The sequence below is a fragment of the Phoenix dactylifera genome, chromosome 16 (assembly GCF_009389715.1).
Source record: "Phoenix dactylifera cultivar Barhee BC4 chromosome 16, palm_55x_up_171113_PBpolish2nd_filt_p, whole genome shotgun sequence".
NCBI classification, from domain to species: Eukaryota; Viridiplantae; Streptophyta; class Magnoliopsida; order Arecales; family Arecaceae; genus Phoenix; species Phoenix dactylifera.
Window position 1 is genome coordinate 4482000 of NC_052407.1, and position 16890 is coordinate 4498889.

General features: G+C 36.8%; 1 protein-coding gene across 2 annotated transcripts; it reads left to right on the top strand.

Moving 5' to 3' along the window:
* The first annotated feature begins 961 nt into the window (after positions 1-961).
* Positions 962-15998, top strand: LOC103723420 (probable aldo-keto reductase 1). Of its 2 annotated transcripts, XM_039114305.1 has the most exons (12): positions 962-1074; positions 1413-1580; positions 1673-1873; positions 1993-2165; positions 2715-2811; positions 2962-3115; positions 5445-5555; positions 6815-6855; positions 12496-12653; positions 13416-13512; positions 13656-13809; positions 15587-15998. In XM_039114305.1, the coding sequence occupies exons 1-12, from the start codon at positions 1012-1014 to the stop codon at positions 15778-15780; spliced, it is 1611 nt and encodes a 536-aa protein (XP_038970233.1). In that variant the 5' UTR covers positions 962-1011; the 3' UTR covers positions 15781-15998. The 2 variants fall into 2 exon arrangements, with proteins under 2 accessions (XP_038970233.1, XP_008812551.2); XM_008814329.4 differs by lacking the exons at positions 962-1074; positions 1413-1580; positions 1673-1873; ... (3 more) ...; positions 5445-5555; positions 6815-6855 and adding exons at positions 10886-11455; positions 11915-12091; positions 12171-12374 and having other exon boundaries at positions 12481-12653.
* The last annotated feature ends 892 nt before the right edge of the window (positions 15999-16890 follow it).

Consider the following 16890-nt stretch of genomic DNA (forward strand, 5'->3'; position numbering starts at 1 on the left):
CAAAATGAAACTTTTTTTTCTTTTTTTTTTTGCTAGACCGGATGGTTCATATAATACGTATACGGACGCACCCAATAAAATCGGAAAACAGAATATTATGGAGCTCTCGAGGCAGCTCCCCATCCCCATCTATAGGGTGCTATCGGAATGATTAGCCACGTAGGTGGCCACCCAATCCATAGCCTCATTAGCTTCTCTAAACACATGCTTCGCCTGCAAAATTAAAATGAAATTTTTTCTAAAAATACTTTTGGCCGTGCGTCGAAAAGCTGTTCTGATTTATTATTATTTTTTTACCAAAATATCCATAATAAATATTATAATTACAAAAAATTAGTCCTAAAAATATTATATTAATAAAATATTAATATATAAAAATAATAATTATAATATTTTATATTTTATTATGATATTATATTTTAAATATAATATTATATTACATTATATCATAATGCATTTTTATGTTATGTTATATAATATCAAATTATGTTATATTATTAACTATAGTATACAATATTATATTATTATATTATAATAATTTTATATTATATTATAATAATATTATACTATATTATATATTTATATATTAATATATATTATATTTTGTTATGCTTTGTTGTATAATATCATTTTTTTTATAGTTATTTTGTTGTACTAAAAATATTTTCAGTTTGTTTAATAAATATATATTAAAATTATACAATATTTTAAAAAATATAGTTATTAAATAGTAAATAATTTAAAAAAAAATTATTTTCAAAAGCTCTATTACGGACGTCCTTATTTTACCCTCAGATTTATTAAGTCAGGAGTTTCTCCCTGTTTCCAAAGTGCAAAATTATGAAATCGACCCGAGGGGTTCCCACTTCCCTATAAACAAAAGTATCCACCCTTGAGAAAGCGATGGAAGCCAAATATCTTACGAAAAGAATCAAATTTAAGTACCGAAATAGGGTGAGGCAGGGCAAGCTAAGTCGCCACCAAGTTCTCTTCAGTTGGGGCTGTGGACAAATGGAGGAGCAGACACAAACCCTGATGATCCCCAGAGTGAAGTTGGGATCCGAGGGATTAGAGGTATCTCCCCTTCTTCTTTTTATGCCTCCTTTGTTTTCTAATCATATGCTGTATGATTTGTTCTTAACTCTAATTAGGAAGCTATCCTCCTCCTGATGATGATGATAGTAGTGGATACATGTCTGTTCTCATCTCTCATCCTCTTGATTACATATTACTACTACTACTACTACTGTACTACAACAACTACTACTACTACTATTATTATGTTTTCTGATTCAGTTTCTTAGGATGCAGCGGTTGTTGTCCTTCCTTAAAAAAAAAAAGGGAAAAAACTAGTTTTTTTTCTCAGTGCTAATACCGTTGTAAATTGTGATGACCTGTGTGCTTGCGTCCAGGTATCCAAGCTGGGATTGGGTTGCATGAGCCTCAGTGGAGGATACAATTCTCCGCTCAGTGACGAAGATGGGATAGCCGTCATCAAGCATGCCTTCAGCAAGGGAATCACCTTTTTCGACACCTCCGATTTCTATGGACCCCGTACCAATGAGATCTTGATTGGAAAGGTTCAAACTTACAGTCTCTTTTTTCTTTATTGAAGGAATTAGATGTTGTGCACTGGAATTAAACGTGAAAAAGAATTGATGCTTGCTCGTAGGCCTTGAAGCAGTTGCCCCGAGAAAAGATTCAATTGGCCACAAAATTTGGCATTGTAGGGGTTCAGACTGGTTTTGTTGTAAATGGTCGGCCAGAATATGTTCGAGCATGCTGCGAGGCGAGCCTCGAGCGTCTTGGTGTGGAATACATTGATCTATACTATCAGCACCGTGTGGATAAGACAGTGCCAATTGAGGATACTGTAAGCACTAACCTTTTAGATTCAAGTTATGGTTTGTGTGAATTGATTTTTCTTTTTTTTGTGTGTGTGTGTGTGTTCTTTGTGTCAATGGAACCTGCATTTGTTTTGTTGTTTGATAGATGGGGGAGCTGAAGAAGTTGGTGGAAGAGGGCAAAGTGAAGTACATCGGGCTATCAGAAGCCAGCCCCGACACAATCCGGCGTGCACATGCCGTTCATCCTATTACTGCACTCCAGATGGAGTGGTCTCTCTGGTCTCGTGATATAGAAGGAGAAATAGTTCCACTCTGCAGGTCTGGTTAGAATCCTGTTTAACAAGGTTTAATTGTCTTTTTTTAAGATAAAAGGTTTGCGTACGAATGAATTACCCATGTCCGTATAATAGTCTAAAATCCAGTTTAATAAGGTTGATTCATAGAACACCAAATTTTTGTTACGAATCGAAGTGCCCACTGACCTTTCCATAGCAACTGAAAAATGTCCAGAGGCTCAAAATCTAATTGGTATTAAGTGTTATTAAGATAAGAGAAAAGAAGCATCACATAAACAATTAAACAAATAATTTCAGAGCGCGACTAGTAATTAATTTCAGAAAACTTTTAGCACCTGTTGTAAAAGAAATCATACATAATGCTGCTCTATTATGGAAATCCTTCAGGCACCATTCCTGTGGAGAGAGTAGAGAAAATAAAAGACAAAGCAAGTCTTAAAATGATTCTAGCTTTTGACTAATAAACTATCTTGGGCACTATTGGATCATTATATTCTTTAACAATTGGGGAGTTTGACTGATGTGATGCACTTAAAGTTCACAAATACATGATGTATCTTATAAAATGCAGAGAACTTGGCATCGGAATAGTTGCATACAGTCCTCTTGGTCGTGGTTTCTTTGGTGGAAAAGGAGCTGGAGAAAGTATTCCTTCAGGCAGTATATTGGTATGAACTTCAATATAATCACAACCTCTGTATTGAAACTTTCATCTCTGAAGAATATTTGAAGTTTTTTTATGTTGAGATGCTAACATGTACAATGTTTAAAAAATGGAATTTTGTTTTTACTCATAATGCATCCATATGATTGGTTAGGCTTTACATCCAAGGTTTACTGGAGAAAACTTGGAAAAGAACAAGATTCTGTACCTGCGAATAGAGAAATTAGCTGCAAAGTATCAGTGCACCCCTGCTCAGCTAGCTCTTGCTTGGGTTCTTCATCAAGGGGATGATGTGGTTCCTATCCCAGGCAAGTAATTGGATCTGAAGTATGTAGCATGCATTTATGTGAATATTAGTTTATCGTATAAATTTGGCACACATGTTTGAAAGGATGCTTTCTATTTTTATTAGTATTGTTTCTTAATTTTTGGACACAAATATCAACTAGACCAAGACTTTCCCAGAGCTATTACGAAATGATTTTAGCTCCCTGTAACTTTATGTGGCTGGGAGATGGCTTTAAATTTTTACCTGGTAGATTGGTTTTTAAAACTTGAAATATTTATTTAAACTCGTATATATTGTTTAGAATAGCAGGACAAATATAACTGTATTTACAAAAGGGAGAAATCCTTATAATCTACATTAAAGGAAAGTAATAAGACTATGCTAATCAATTCTAAATTAGAACCAGCAAAAAGGTTGTGTCTGATAAAAAAATTGTCAGAAGAAGTGCTATATTTTACGTATTTATAACCTAAATGAGGATTACCGGAGAAGAAAAGAATATCTCATATATATATATATATATTTATTTATTTATATATGTGTATGTGTGTGTGTGTGTAACTTGAATGAGGATTGCTAGAGAATAAAATAATTTCTCATATGCATACATATAAGAACTAAAAAATGGTGGACTAGTGCATGAGGCTCCGCCACTGTAGGGCTTAGAAAGGATTAGATGTACCCAACCTTACTCTGTGTGCAGATAGACTGTTTCTGTGTTTCGTACCTGTGACACCTAGGTCACATTAGAGCAAATCTTACTATTGCGTCAAGGCTCATCCTCTGTAATATTTTCTGAGAACTACAATGGTAATATGCCACCACCAGGATTGAAGTCCAGGACCTCTTCCCAGAGTAGAGGGTGCCAACTGGTGGACCAAGTCTTGTTGCTGAATTACCTAGATAGTTTGCCCTGTATCTATTGCATGAAATATCTTCTGAAATTTCACTATCTGATTGGCTTTAAATAGTGGGGAAAAAATTATGAAGTAAAAATTATGATAGTTAGTATAGACTGTGAGTTATAGTTTATCTGTTGGATTTGGTGGAGGAGCTTGTTTCAGCTTAACATGGTCTAAAAATTCCTAAACTAGCCAATTATGCATCAGGTATCAAGCTCAGGGTTGCAGTAACAGCAGGGGAAGGTTTTGCTAGCTTTGTGCTTTCTTTTTACTAATTTGAGTTGCAACGACTCTCTTTAGTTTTTTGATATTATTATCAAGATTTGTTCAGAGCTATCCAAAATAATTTCATTAAATTAAAGTGTATGATATAGCTTTCAGTTCGACAACCTATTACTTTGAAAGGAAGTAAGTTGCACTAAGGTTAATGAAAGGAATCTGTTTAGTCCAAAGATATCAAGCCCCCAACAGTCCAACGTGATCAGAAATATGTTGGTCTGATGTCTAGACTGTTTTTTTCGAGAGAACATGTTATGTATGGATTGTTAAATTTTATTTTTTATGGGAAATTGATATTTCTTAAAGGATCAAATCCTTTGTAAAACCCTATAAAAGTGTCTATGCAGTTTATTGAATTTACTTGAACAGTTGAAACATCATATGATGATTGTTCTTCCCATAATTTTCTTTTGTGTTGCTTATGACTCAGTTTACATTCAGCATGATTCAAGTGATGTGAATCATCATGGTTTAGTGCTTCTCAATAGAGGCCCTACTTAAGAATAATGCGAATTTCTATAATTTTGTTAACCAAGACAGATCTGATACAGGGATATAAAACCTAAGCAGCTCATCTGATAGCATCAATAGGAGTATGAGTGCCATTTTGCTTTGATTTTTGCCAAAAGAAATGATGGAAAATTGAAAAATAAGTTGCTATGGAATATATTATATATGGAGCAATCTGGTAAGTGTTTGGATGTATTTAATCTTGTTATATTTTCAGACTCCACCACCCCCCCTTCCCCCCAAATAATACACACATTACCTTTTTGGCAAGTTATTGATTATATTCAAGTAGGCACGTGGATTATTTTTACGAACTCAATAATACACAAAAACCTATAAAATGTCAAGCTGGGCATTCATACTTTAGATATCAAAGTTTTTAGTGTTCTCCATCCTTTTTTCGACAATGGGAGTGTTCCCAATAGCTAAATTTTTTAAATTTGAACTTTCATAAAATTGGGATGCATAGAGGCATGGTCAATCTCCTCGTTGTGCAGCCTTAATAAGCTTACCAATATCGTTGATGCTTAAACAAATAAAACACTCTTGTATCCAACCTAAGCAAAATGTGAAGCACCAAGGACATAAATTGGGTACCATATGCGCATGTATGTGTATGACAACTTTTTATCATGTAACTTACTTGAATATTTTCAGGAACGTCCAAGATCAAAAACCTAGATGCTAATATAGATTCTTTGAAGCTGAAGCTCACAAAAGAGGACTTGATGGAAATATCCAATGCAGTGAATGAAGAAGAGGTGGCGGGTTCTAATGCCTTTGTTTTTTCAGAACATTACCTGTGGAAGTATGCAAATACACCTGCTAAAAATTGCAATGCCACATCTTAAGTTTTTCTGGTCCTGTGTGGTTTGCTGTTATAATATTGTAAATGTTGAATGAGGACAGGAGTAAGATCCTTTTGCAGTCGACCTTAATTTGGAGGCTTGTTGCTGTATTTGTAGATAAATTATGAATTAAGAGTGCCGGATGATCTGGGATATTAGGGTGCTTGGTCATGTCTTAGATATTATAAGGTCTGTGTGTGCCCGCGCGCATCTCTGTGAGAGAAGATATAATGTGTTTAATATGATTAATGTTTAATTGCATTGTCAAAAATGTGGAAGATAAGATTTGGATAAGGAAGTTGGTATCTATGTACATAGGATCCCAACTCCGAAGAATATTAATTCTAATCATCTTGAAATTTTATATAAAGACCAAGCTCAATTTGCATCAAGTGGTTCTCTAGTGTTGAATGTTGATCTTATATGATTCTTGTAGCTTTGGATTTTTAAATGATTTCATTCTATCTTCTCAAACACAAATAATTTCATTTTAAAGATGGGAAAGGTGGTTAATCTTGCATGCATAGCTTGCACGAGTTGAAATAGGTAGTCTGCAGATTTTACACAAAGCTGGTATCTTGAAACTAAGTAATTAATGCCTCAAACAGGGAGTTCTGGTTAATTTTGGTCAAATATAAGCCGCCTAACCTGGAGTTAGCTGCCATCATGACTTCACAGGAAGCTTGTAACCTAGGGACTATTCTGCAATCATTTCATATTTACATGCAGATACTTCTAAGTAATCATTTCTCAAATATTTATGAAGTTAAGATGGAAAATTTTGTCGAATTCATAACAATCCAGGAACATGGAAATTTCATATTAAACCATTTTACTCTTCTTCTTGTTCTCCCGAGCTAAACTTTACACAAGGCAATGTGAGGCCTATACGTAATTTAAGTTTTAACCCAAAATCTAAAACTAATTTTTAATGTCCATTATATATAATTTTTAAGCCAAACTTCAGGTGTTAAGTGGTAGAGAAAGCAAGATCGCCGACTTTTGTATATAGCTAATAACTTAGGATATTCAAGTAACTTTTCCGGGACGCAGAATATATTTCTCCGAGCAAGCACATTCAAATTTAAGTCGGCAAGAATTCCGACGACTTTATGTATCCCGCCCCCCAAAACAAAAGAAAATCCGATGACTTATGCCTGCAGCTTTAGAGAAACCAAGAATGGCAAAATTGTTCCACTTGCCCGCCGTCTTCTTCCTTCGTCTCTCCACCGTCTGCTTCTTCTTCTTCTTCCATACCATGGCGACCACGGCGTTCCCGGAACTCAGAGCCATCTTCGATAACTCTGTGTCCCTGGATCCCAGGATCCCCTGGAGATTCCAATCCCTTGGGCCTCTCGTTAGATGTGCCCTAGGCTTTCAGTTTTCCCGAGGATGTCATGACTGGAGTCTTTGGTATTTCGAAATTTAGATCCGTCTCCATGGCTTTAGTTCCTATTTAATGCGATTTTATTGTTTCTTTGAGCTTTTCCTTCTATTATCCGACTGAGTTCGCCTTGTCGGTTTATAAAATTTGAATGTTTCTTAATTTCTTCGGGAATATGACATTGTTATGCAAATGCTTTAATTTTCTTGTTGATGTTGGGTGTTTATAAATCATTTCGCCAAAGAAATAAATTGCGAGGACGATAAGTTTCCTATTTCATCTTTTTCCTGTGATATTTGTGCCGCATGTAACACTCTCAAATGATAGCAAAAACAAGGAAGCATTTGCTGACGGTCCACCTGCTCATTCAGGCTGTGAAAGGGGGTTTCTTTTTAAATTTTGAAAAGCTGGATGAAATCACCAGCTCCATATACTCTTGCTGTTAATGAAAAGGATTGTTTTGAGAGAGCACTTAGCTCATTTGGCAAAGTAGCAATTTCTATTCCATATACGTTATCCAGTTAATTTATTTAGGATCTTGCCTCATAATAGATGTGGGTTAAGGCGACTTCTATGTCTGAATGGTAGAAGGGTATCCCCATGTCATTAATATATGAACAAAGAAGCTGAAAGGATAAGGCAAAACTTTCCCCCCTCTGTCTTGGTAGTGTGCAAGACTGTTTGTTTAAAATTGCCTTCTTGATCTTGCAAAAGCAACGTGCTCAATGGGATTATTTTAATTTAAGTTGATTAAAGTTTAATGATGGATGCATAGTCTTGTGTCCATAACAGCATCGGCCACACATCCTGCACCAAAACTACTAGTTCCATCATATATGGGATCAGGTGTTTTCTCGTTTTAGAAATGTTTTTGACCTAACACCACTTGCCAATCATTTCCACTGCTTTCAGCAAGAGAAGTACAGCTTGCAATACTGTGTGTGTGGAAACTTTGCTGCAAGAACGGTTAAACCTAATGAACTATCCTGATCATAACTTGATAAATGACCACCATCTGATGTTCTATCCACTGGTGAAATGTCACGCCCTCGCCTGCGCGAGGCATGTGAGGCACCTAGTGCCCACGTGGGGGCCACATGAGGGGGGAACACGGGGCTCCCCTGCCAGATATTGTCCGGTTCTGGGGCTTCACGCAAGCATCCTTCACCCCTCCCCGGTTTTGTTTTCCTCCCAAAACGCGTCTGCAGGATTTGGAGTCACCCGCCTCATATGCGCAGTCTCTGGAACGAGTCTTTCCGATGTGGGACTATTGGGCCTCACATGATTAGTCAAAGAGAACTGCTAGCATAACTCTGAAAATCACGCTCTGAAATTTCATTCAACGGATGTAGTTGTACATTGTAGCTCCTTATATTAAATTGGTTCATTGATCATAATTGAATGCTAGTGTGGTTTTCATTCTTTTTTATTTCCTTGATTCTATTTAATCATATGTGAGGCTGGGATCTCTTCTTTTTTATTTCAGTAGTTCTATTTAATCGTATCCATGGCTGGTACTATCTACTCTAATAATGCCAGTTTCTTGCATTAGCTTGGACTGCTTCATGTGTTTGACTCTCCTAAAAAATCAAATTTACAGAGCTGCTGGTATGCAATTTCTTCTAGACAACAAGCCAGTTGTTTAGTCCAGCATATAAGTGTTTTTAACTTCTTATGGTTTGATGATGAAGTGAAAGTAAAACAGACTATGTTGCATCGAATAGTACAAAAAAGAAAAGAGGAATAACTCAATAACTTTCACAGCCGGGCTGAGCATCGCATGTGCAGTATACCAGAATAGAGTGATGAAAGGTAAGCTAAACATCCAGTTATTACGTTCTGACCCTTTAAATTTGAACCCAGACATTTATTTTCGGTTTGAGCTTCTATTGTTGTAGAAAGCCAGGTTCTCTTCAGTGTGAGCTGTGGAGAAATGGAAAAGCATGTCAAAACCCAGATGATCTCCAGAGTGAAGTTGGGATCCCAGGGATTAGAGGCTACCACTCTTCCTATATTCCATGCCTTGTATCTGATATATGGGATACTAGCTTTCCTCATTTATGGATGCTACATGCTAATACGAAAGATATCCTCCTCCCCCTCCTCTTTGATGATCATCATAATGAATATCCTGATGGAAATCTCTCATCTTTCTATTATCATGGCATTTCAAGAATTATAACACACCAAATAGTTGCTTTCATTGTTCTTCTACTACTTTCATTATCTCTTCATTTATAATGCCCCTTGAGTATACAACTCTCCGGTCAGTGATAAAGTTGGAATAATCATCCTTCCCCGCCTCCCCCCAAGAACAAAAAAGAAAAGGAAAAAAAGATGCCTTTAACAAGGGACTCACTTTCTTTGACACTGCTGATGCCTATGGACCCTATACCGACGAGATCCTGATCAGGAGGTCTATCCACCCCCAACACCCCCCCCCCCCCCCCCTCCTCAAGTCAAGGAATTAGTTTTTGTCTATTAGAATCAGAAGTAAAATGGCTTTGATTCTTGTAAGCTTTGAAGGAGCTACCCCGAGAAAAGATTTAATTGTCCACAAAATTTGGGATCATAACGTGTGATCAAAGTGATTTCTTGATAAATGGTAGGCCAGATTATGTACGGGCATGCTGTGAGGCAACAATCTAGCGCCTAGGCTTGGAACACATTGATCTATATTATCAACATCGTGTTGATAAGACCATGCAATATATGAAACTGTAAGCACTAGCTCTAAATTTCAGATCATTGTGTCTGAGTTAAGAATTTTAACTAAATGTTTTGGAAATTTTATCTACTCAAGGGAATCCATTTAGACCGAAATATCAAGCCTCCTGTCCTATATTATCAGCAATTTTTTCATGTTTTTTATGTCAATTGTTTTAAATTGTTAAGCTTTGTTTTTTATGGCAAACAAAGATTGCTTTAGTGGTATATTTCTTAGTGAAACCCTATAAAAGCTGAGGTTAAAGGAAATTATTTTACATTTATAAAATATACTACTTACTAAGATCGGCGGAAACATCTTGAATCGGGCGGTTTCGGCAGATCTGAGCTGTACCGGTGGAGAAGGAAAGAGAGAGCGAGCGGGGGAGGGAGGGAGAGGGAGAGGTCGGGAGGGCCGGCAGAGGCCGCAGTCAGTTCTTTAGTTTCGAATGAAATAGAGGTCCGGCTGCGGCTTAAAAAAATTCAGAATTTTTAAGTGAAGTCGGCAAGTGAATCACAAAATTTTTTAAGCCGCGACAAGACCCCTGTTTCGTTCGAAACAGGGGAACGGCCGCGGCCTCATCTGCCACGGTCCTTTGCTGGCGTCCGGCTCCCTCCCTCTCTCCCCCTTCTCTCTCTGTCTCTATTTCTCTCTCTCACGATACCATGCTCTCACTCGTTGGTATGGGCCTGGCACGGCCCATACGGGCTTGTGCCACTGGAGAACCGGTATGGTGCCCGGTATTGTACTAGTTTCTCCGACCTTGCTACTTACCATAAAAAAAGTATACTATTAAAACTTTATTCATCCATGCTTGAGGACACTGCTACACATAATCAAGGTTTTAAGTCCTGGTGGGATGAGGTGGTGTCTCAGCCGTCCTGTCCCATTTCTGTGAGAAAATGGGACGGAATGGGTCGTGACTCTGAAAATCATCCATGCAGGGAAAGAAGAAGGAAAAAGGAAAGAAACAGAGGAAGGAAAGATGAGGAAAAGAAAAAGTGAAAGGAAAAAAAGAAGAAAAAGGGAAAAAATAAAGAAGGAAGAAGAAAACAACGTAAGGGAAGAAAAAAGACGAAGGAAAAGGAAACAACATAAGGGAAGAAAAAGAAAGAAGAAGAAAAAGGAAAGAAAGGAAAGAAAGGAAAAAGAGAGGAAAGAAGAAAGAAATGAAAAAAAGAAGAAAAGGAAGAAAACGGACAACTATTTTTGTTTTTTTGTTTTTTTTTGCAATTCATGCTCCTTCTTTATCAATTTATTAACTAGTAGCTCTTAACATAACTTTGTAAATATGCTGCATGGTTCCTGATTTGAGAAATTGGACACAATTACTTTTGTTTGATCCCATAACCTTAATCTATCTCTGCTTATGCTTCATGCTTGACATGTGTCAAGATAACGTTTTTAAATAAAAGATACAGTAGGATCCACTAGTGGCTATGGTTATTAAAACCAATATGATAGCATATCTTCTTCCTGATTCAGTTATATGAGAAGTGTTTCCTTCATCCTCACCACCGACAGACAATGTGCTCTGAGGTAATCTCACCTCTAAGTGGGTAGATTCATTCTGACCATTTAAATTTATCCCCAGCATTCCCTTCTCAACTCTCAGGTATTAGTTGGACTTTGGTTAGAGTCCAGTGTTTCTTCAGGGTGGAAAGAAATGGAGGATGAGACCCAAAACCAGAATGTTCCCAGAGTGAAATTGGGGTCCCAGGGATTAGAGGTTATCCCCTCACTCTTAGCATTCCATACCATTTCTCTTCTTATCATCTAATATAGACATATAAATTGTTCTCATGGCATAGAGTCTGTAACGCCAAACCTGTCTTCTTCTTACATGTTAGTGTTGATGCCAATGCTGAATATATCTTTGCTTTTATATTCCATCCTTCTTTTTCCGTGTTTTGAGAATTATGGTGAAAGTGGCATCATCCTGAGTCAAACTCAAGACGCTTTCCAGAGAGGAGAGCGGTGCCAACTAGCTGAGATAGGTGTTGGCCTTCCATCCTTTATATTATATTATGTAATCAAGTACATTTCTCAACAAATTCTCAGGAAGCTACTGCCTCTTTTCTTCTATTACTTTCATTCTTTATGGTTTTAACTTTTTTCCTTCTTTTTTCTTCGTTCATTTCTTTTACCATGATTTTTATGAATTGGTCATCTCTTTGCTTCTATTCAGGTATCCAAGTTAGGATTTGGTTGTATGGGTCTTTCTGGGATATACAGTTCTCAGATTTCTCCACTCCCTGATGATGTCGGTATATCCATCATTAAGGCTGCCTTCCTCAAGGGTATCACCTTCTTTGACACAGCTGATGTATATGGATCCCATACCAATGAAATTTTAATTGGAAAGGTCTGCTTCTCTTCCTTTTATTTATGGTAGAATTGTTTGTCGGGTATCTAAATTTGTAGTGACAAATTGGATTGGTTAGGCCTTGAAGCAGTTGCCCCGGGAAAAGATTCAGTTGGCTACAAAATTCGGGATTGTAACGCTTGGTCCAAGTGGTCTGGTTGTAAATGGTAGGCCAGAGTATGTGCGAGCATGCTGCAAAGCAAGCCTTGAACGCCTTGGGGTGGAATACATTGATCTGTACTATCAGCACCGGGTGGATACAACTGTGCCAATAGAGGAGACTGTGAGTATTAACCTCGAGAACATGTGCCTGATTGTGAGAGACAATTTTTTTTCGATTTTTTGTTAGTGCAAAATGGTTGGTTATTTCCACTTTTGGTAATTGGCAGATGGGGGAGCTTAAGAAATTGGTGGAAGAAGGGAAAATAAAATACATTGGACTATCGGAGGCCAGCCCAGATACAATTCGGCGTGCCCATGCTGTACATCCCATCACTGCAGTGCAGATGGAATGGTCACTCTGGACTCGTGATATTGAGGAAGAGATCATCCCACTTTGCAGGTCTGGTTAAATTTCCATTTTGATCAATTGTAAATTTCTTTTCTTTGTGTGTGTGTGTGTGTGTGTGTTTAGGAATTAATGTTTCATTTCCATGCTTTTTATTTCTCTTGACGATATATGAGGTGGTTCCACCATCATTTGCCTTTTTTTTTTTGACAAAAAAAGTCCATGCATCTTAGTTTTGTAGCACACTGAACAATCTGAAAGGGTCGGATTATAATTGGATGTGTGAAATGTCACATGTGGAAAAAGAGACACATTTGAAGTAAGTCATTTTATTGATTCATGGAATTGTAACAGCTCACATTAAAACATGGAAATCTTACATAAAGCTTATTAGGTGGTTGTCCTTTGAAGAACACTCAAACAGAGAGATGATAAGTTGATTGCGTTAGGAGAAATTTCTAGCCAGATTCTTCTTGCTTCACATTTTCATGCTCTTCGTCGCTTGCAGATAGACGCTATATAAGTATTAAATCAAGTAACATGCCTTTTCTTTACCTGCAAGTTTAAATTAGAGATCGTATTACTTTCACATCCCAAAATGTTGGAGTTGGTAAGTAGAATAATGAAATGATGCAATCTTTTTTTGTTCTTTCTCTGACTTTTGAGCAATCTTTGGCATATTGAATCACCATACTTGCATCCTTATCATGCTGTCATCTGGTACTTGAAAATGAGTCGGGTACATCTTTATGCTGGCTTCTTGTATCTACTCCTGAAAGTGCCTTGATGCACTAGAATGGAATCTTTGCAATGCAGAGAACTTGGCATCGGCATAGTTTCATACTCCCCTCTTGGCCGTGGATTTTTTGGTGGCAGAGGAGTTGTCAAAAATACACCTCCAAATATGATCTTGGTATGAACTTTAATTTATTCAGAATATTTCTTCTGAAGCTTTAGCTTTAAGTTCATCTGAATTTTTCTATAATTAGGATACTGATATGCTTGATATTTGAAAATGTGGATTGTTGGTGCATCACAAATTGATGATTTTGTCAGGCTAAACATCCAAGGTTTAATGAAGAAAATTTACATAAGAACAAGACACTCTATCAGAGACTAGAGAACTTGGCCGTGAAGCATCAGTGTGCCCCTGCTCAGTTAGCTCTAGCATGGGTTCATCATCAAGGTTATGATGTGGTTCCTATCCCTGGTAAGCACTGGCCCTGAAATATATAATCATTCTAAACATCAACATAAGCATGTAATTGAAAAGATTCCATCGATGATTTATCTCTACTAGCAGAATCTCCTTGGCTTTCAAGTATATGGAACACTAGCTAGACCAAGAACTTGATGGAAACCTAGACCGTTTGTGAAGGTTTTTTAATTAAGAAAAAAAAGAAAAAGAACCCTATCAATATCTAGCTAAGCCTTGCCATCAGGAGTTGAAACTTTGGCAATGTTCTGAGTTCCTTTTTTTTTAAAATTTGAAATCAAGTTCTGATGTTTGAAAAGTCTATAGCTTAAAGCAATTTGGTGCAAAGAATACAATAATATGTTCTTTCTTATGTTAGAAGGGAGAGAGCATATAATTGTCAGTCCTCGAATATGCAGAATGATGCTGATAATGACTAGATCAATGGCAGTTTGGAATGCTTTGCCTCATTGTGATATTGCTTTTTCTCTGATGGAATGTTCCATGTGACTCTGTTCTCAGAACCTTTCACAACTGTGGTTGCTTTGGGGTCTTTCAGTCTTGCTAGGGGGTGTTGGTATTTGATGCTTCTTCAGTTGTGAGGCTTTTAATGGTTTCCTGAGAGCTCTTATTTTGTCGTCTTCTTTCACCCTGTAAACGAAATGAAGATAGATGAGTCTGACCATCATGTGCCAAAGAACAAAAACCAATGTAATCTTGAAACCATAGTTAAGACTTGTTTAGGTTCATCTTTAACAATTATGTTACATTTAGAATTAAGTTTAGCGCTGATTCCTCATTTAGTGACAAGGTAATCTCTATAATGCATTAAATTGAGATGGATATTTTGGGAGCTGAAAGAATTAGTGGAGACCGTAAACCTCTTTCTTTCTTTTTTCTTTTAGCAAACTTGATTAGGTTAAATTATTATTCAGTTAACAAGTAAATGATTTATTGCTGGTTAGTATTTTATTTTCTTATAGCTAGATATTTGAATTGTTTCAAGCCGGAGACATGCGTTGTTCACCACCACTCAAGTTTGATTATGCATGGGACCTTTCACATGGAGAGAGAGGTGACAACCAATTGAGCTTCCAGTTGGCAAAGACTTGTGCATTATTGAAGGAAGTTCTTGGAAATATCACAGGATAATTTTTTATCCTAGTGGCTCGTTGCTATCTTCCCAAATTTCTAAGACATTCTAGTCCTGAAGGCCATTATAATTGAACCAAATGGTTACGCATGTGGACTTTCTAGTGTCCTAATAATGTGGAGTACCTGCTTGCTAGGCTAATTGCAACCTACAAGAATCATGAAGAGGTAGAGAAAAAATATAGTGAATTTGGGTCCCTCCGTTGCATATGAAGCAATTAGAAGGCATGCATGTCTACCACTAAATCATGATATTTATGGTTTTGCATTTCCTTTTTTAATTTTAGAGCAAGTTACAGTTGGATAAAATTATGTGCTTGGATGTGTTCCAATATTTAAGATAGAGGAGAAAAAACTTTAGAATGTGCAATTGGAACACTTTCAGTAAAATGATCAAGGCTCATGGTCTTCTCCCTTTTCAACAACCTTGAAACTTTTATTTTCTTTTTTCTTTTTTTTTTTCAATAGAATGCTGGGTGCCAACCAGCTGAGATAACAGTTGCTGGCTGAGCCTTGTTAAATGTAGGATGGTAATATAACCAGCCTTTTATTTTGTGTACATCTAATGTTTATTTGGTTGTTGTTAGATATTGATGACCTTTTCACTATGTTGTTCTGTCTTATATCCAACTTCTATCAGGGACCACCAAGATGAAGAACCTGGATTCCAACATTGGCTCTTTAAAGGTCAAGCTCACAGAGGAGGACCTGAAAGAAATATCGCATGCCGTTCCCATAGGAGAGGTAGCAGGTGATCGAAACTATGATTTTGTGGGACCAGCCGATTGGAAGCATGCAAATACACCTCCCAGAGATTCCAGTGCCCCAGCATGATGTTATTAGATCATGTCCAGGTTGATCTGATGATAAAGAAAGTCCTGCGATTCCAATTAGATGGGAAACTTCTCTACCTGGTCCCTTAACAGTCGTCTTGGAAACCTAATAGTTCTTGGTTATAGAAGCTGAATGTTTCTGAGAAGATTACAGAAGTTTGTAGTTACTGTCTACTTAAAAAGTGTTTGTAGTTGCTGTTATGCTACTGTTTTGATCCCTCCCTCCACTGGTACCGTAATTGGTCCTCCGCACCAATACGTACAAGCACTATATGAACATGGTACCAGTATAGGTATTATAATCAGGATTGCGTAGGTTGAATCTAACCCTTCAAATTCATTTCACATTATATTAAAAATAATTTATATAAATTATAAGTTATTTTTTATTTTTTTAAAAATATATAAGATATGATAACTAGGTAGAGATAATATTAATCCAGAAAACATATCATATTTTATCAACAATCAGTTATTTAATAATATGGTTTGCCACCTTCTTCTTTTTCAAATGACTAAGGACAATCATAATTCTTCATAAATCTAGTCAAAGACTGGATTAAAGAAATAATCCCTACTCTTGTACATAACAAATACTGGTAATAACCTCATGTAGATAATTAATATAGCAAAGCAAGCCATTCGGGAAGTTTTTTTCCTTCTTTCTTTCTTTTGCGGGCAAGGGATGCTTAAAAGATCAGCTACCCAACTTTTATTAGAAAATGAGGAGGTATAATACAGAGTAGTTGATAGAGTCTACAGCAAAACAGAGACAGTAGAGAAAGGGACTTCTAACAAACGGTAACCGGCACTCACGAACAATAAAGAGTGGATGAAAGAAGTATCGGAGAAATTATTGCCCAGATATTGCAATATTATTATTTTATAGAAAAATAATTCACTAAAATAAAATCAGAAGATTGAAAAGTGCTTGTCTGGATCAAGGTGTATGATATATACTGCTCTAAGAACGTGTTTGCCTCCTATGTGTAGGTTTGCGGTAATCTCGTCTCCAAGGTACAACAACTCAGCTCAACCTGATCCTCCTCTAATGAGCACGATTGCTAGAAGGCTTGATCCAATCGACTCCTTTAGTTGCCTAAAAAAAAAG

Coding starts and splice junctions, on each gene's coding strand:
- LOC103723420 (XM_039114305.1), top strand. CDS start 1,012: ATGGAGGAGCAGACACAAACCCTGATGATCCCCAGAGTGAAGTTGGGA. Junction 1,581..1,672: donor ATGAGATCTTGATTGGAAAG/GTTCAAACTTAC, acceptor GCTTGCTCGTAG/GCCTTGAAGCAGTTGCCCCG. Junction 3,116..5,444: donor TGATGTGGTTCCTATCCCAG/GCAAGTAATTGG, acceptor GAATATTTTCAG/GAACGTCCAAGATCAAAAAC.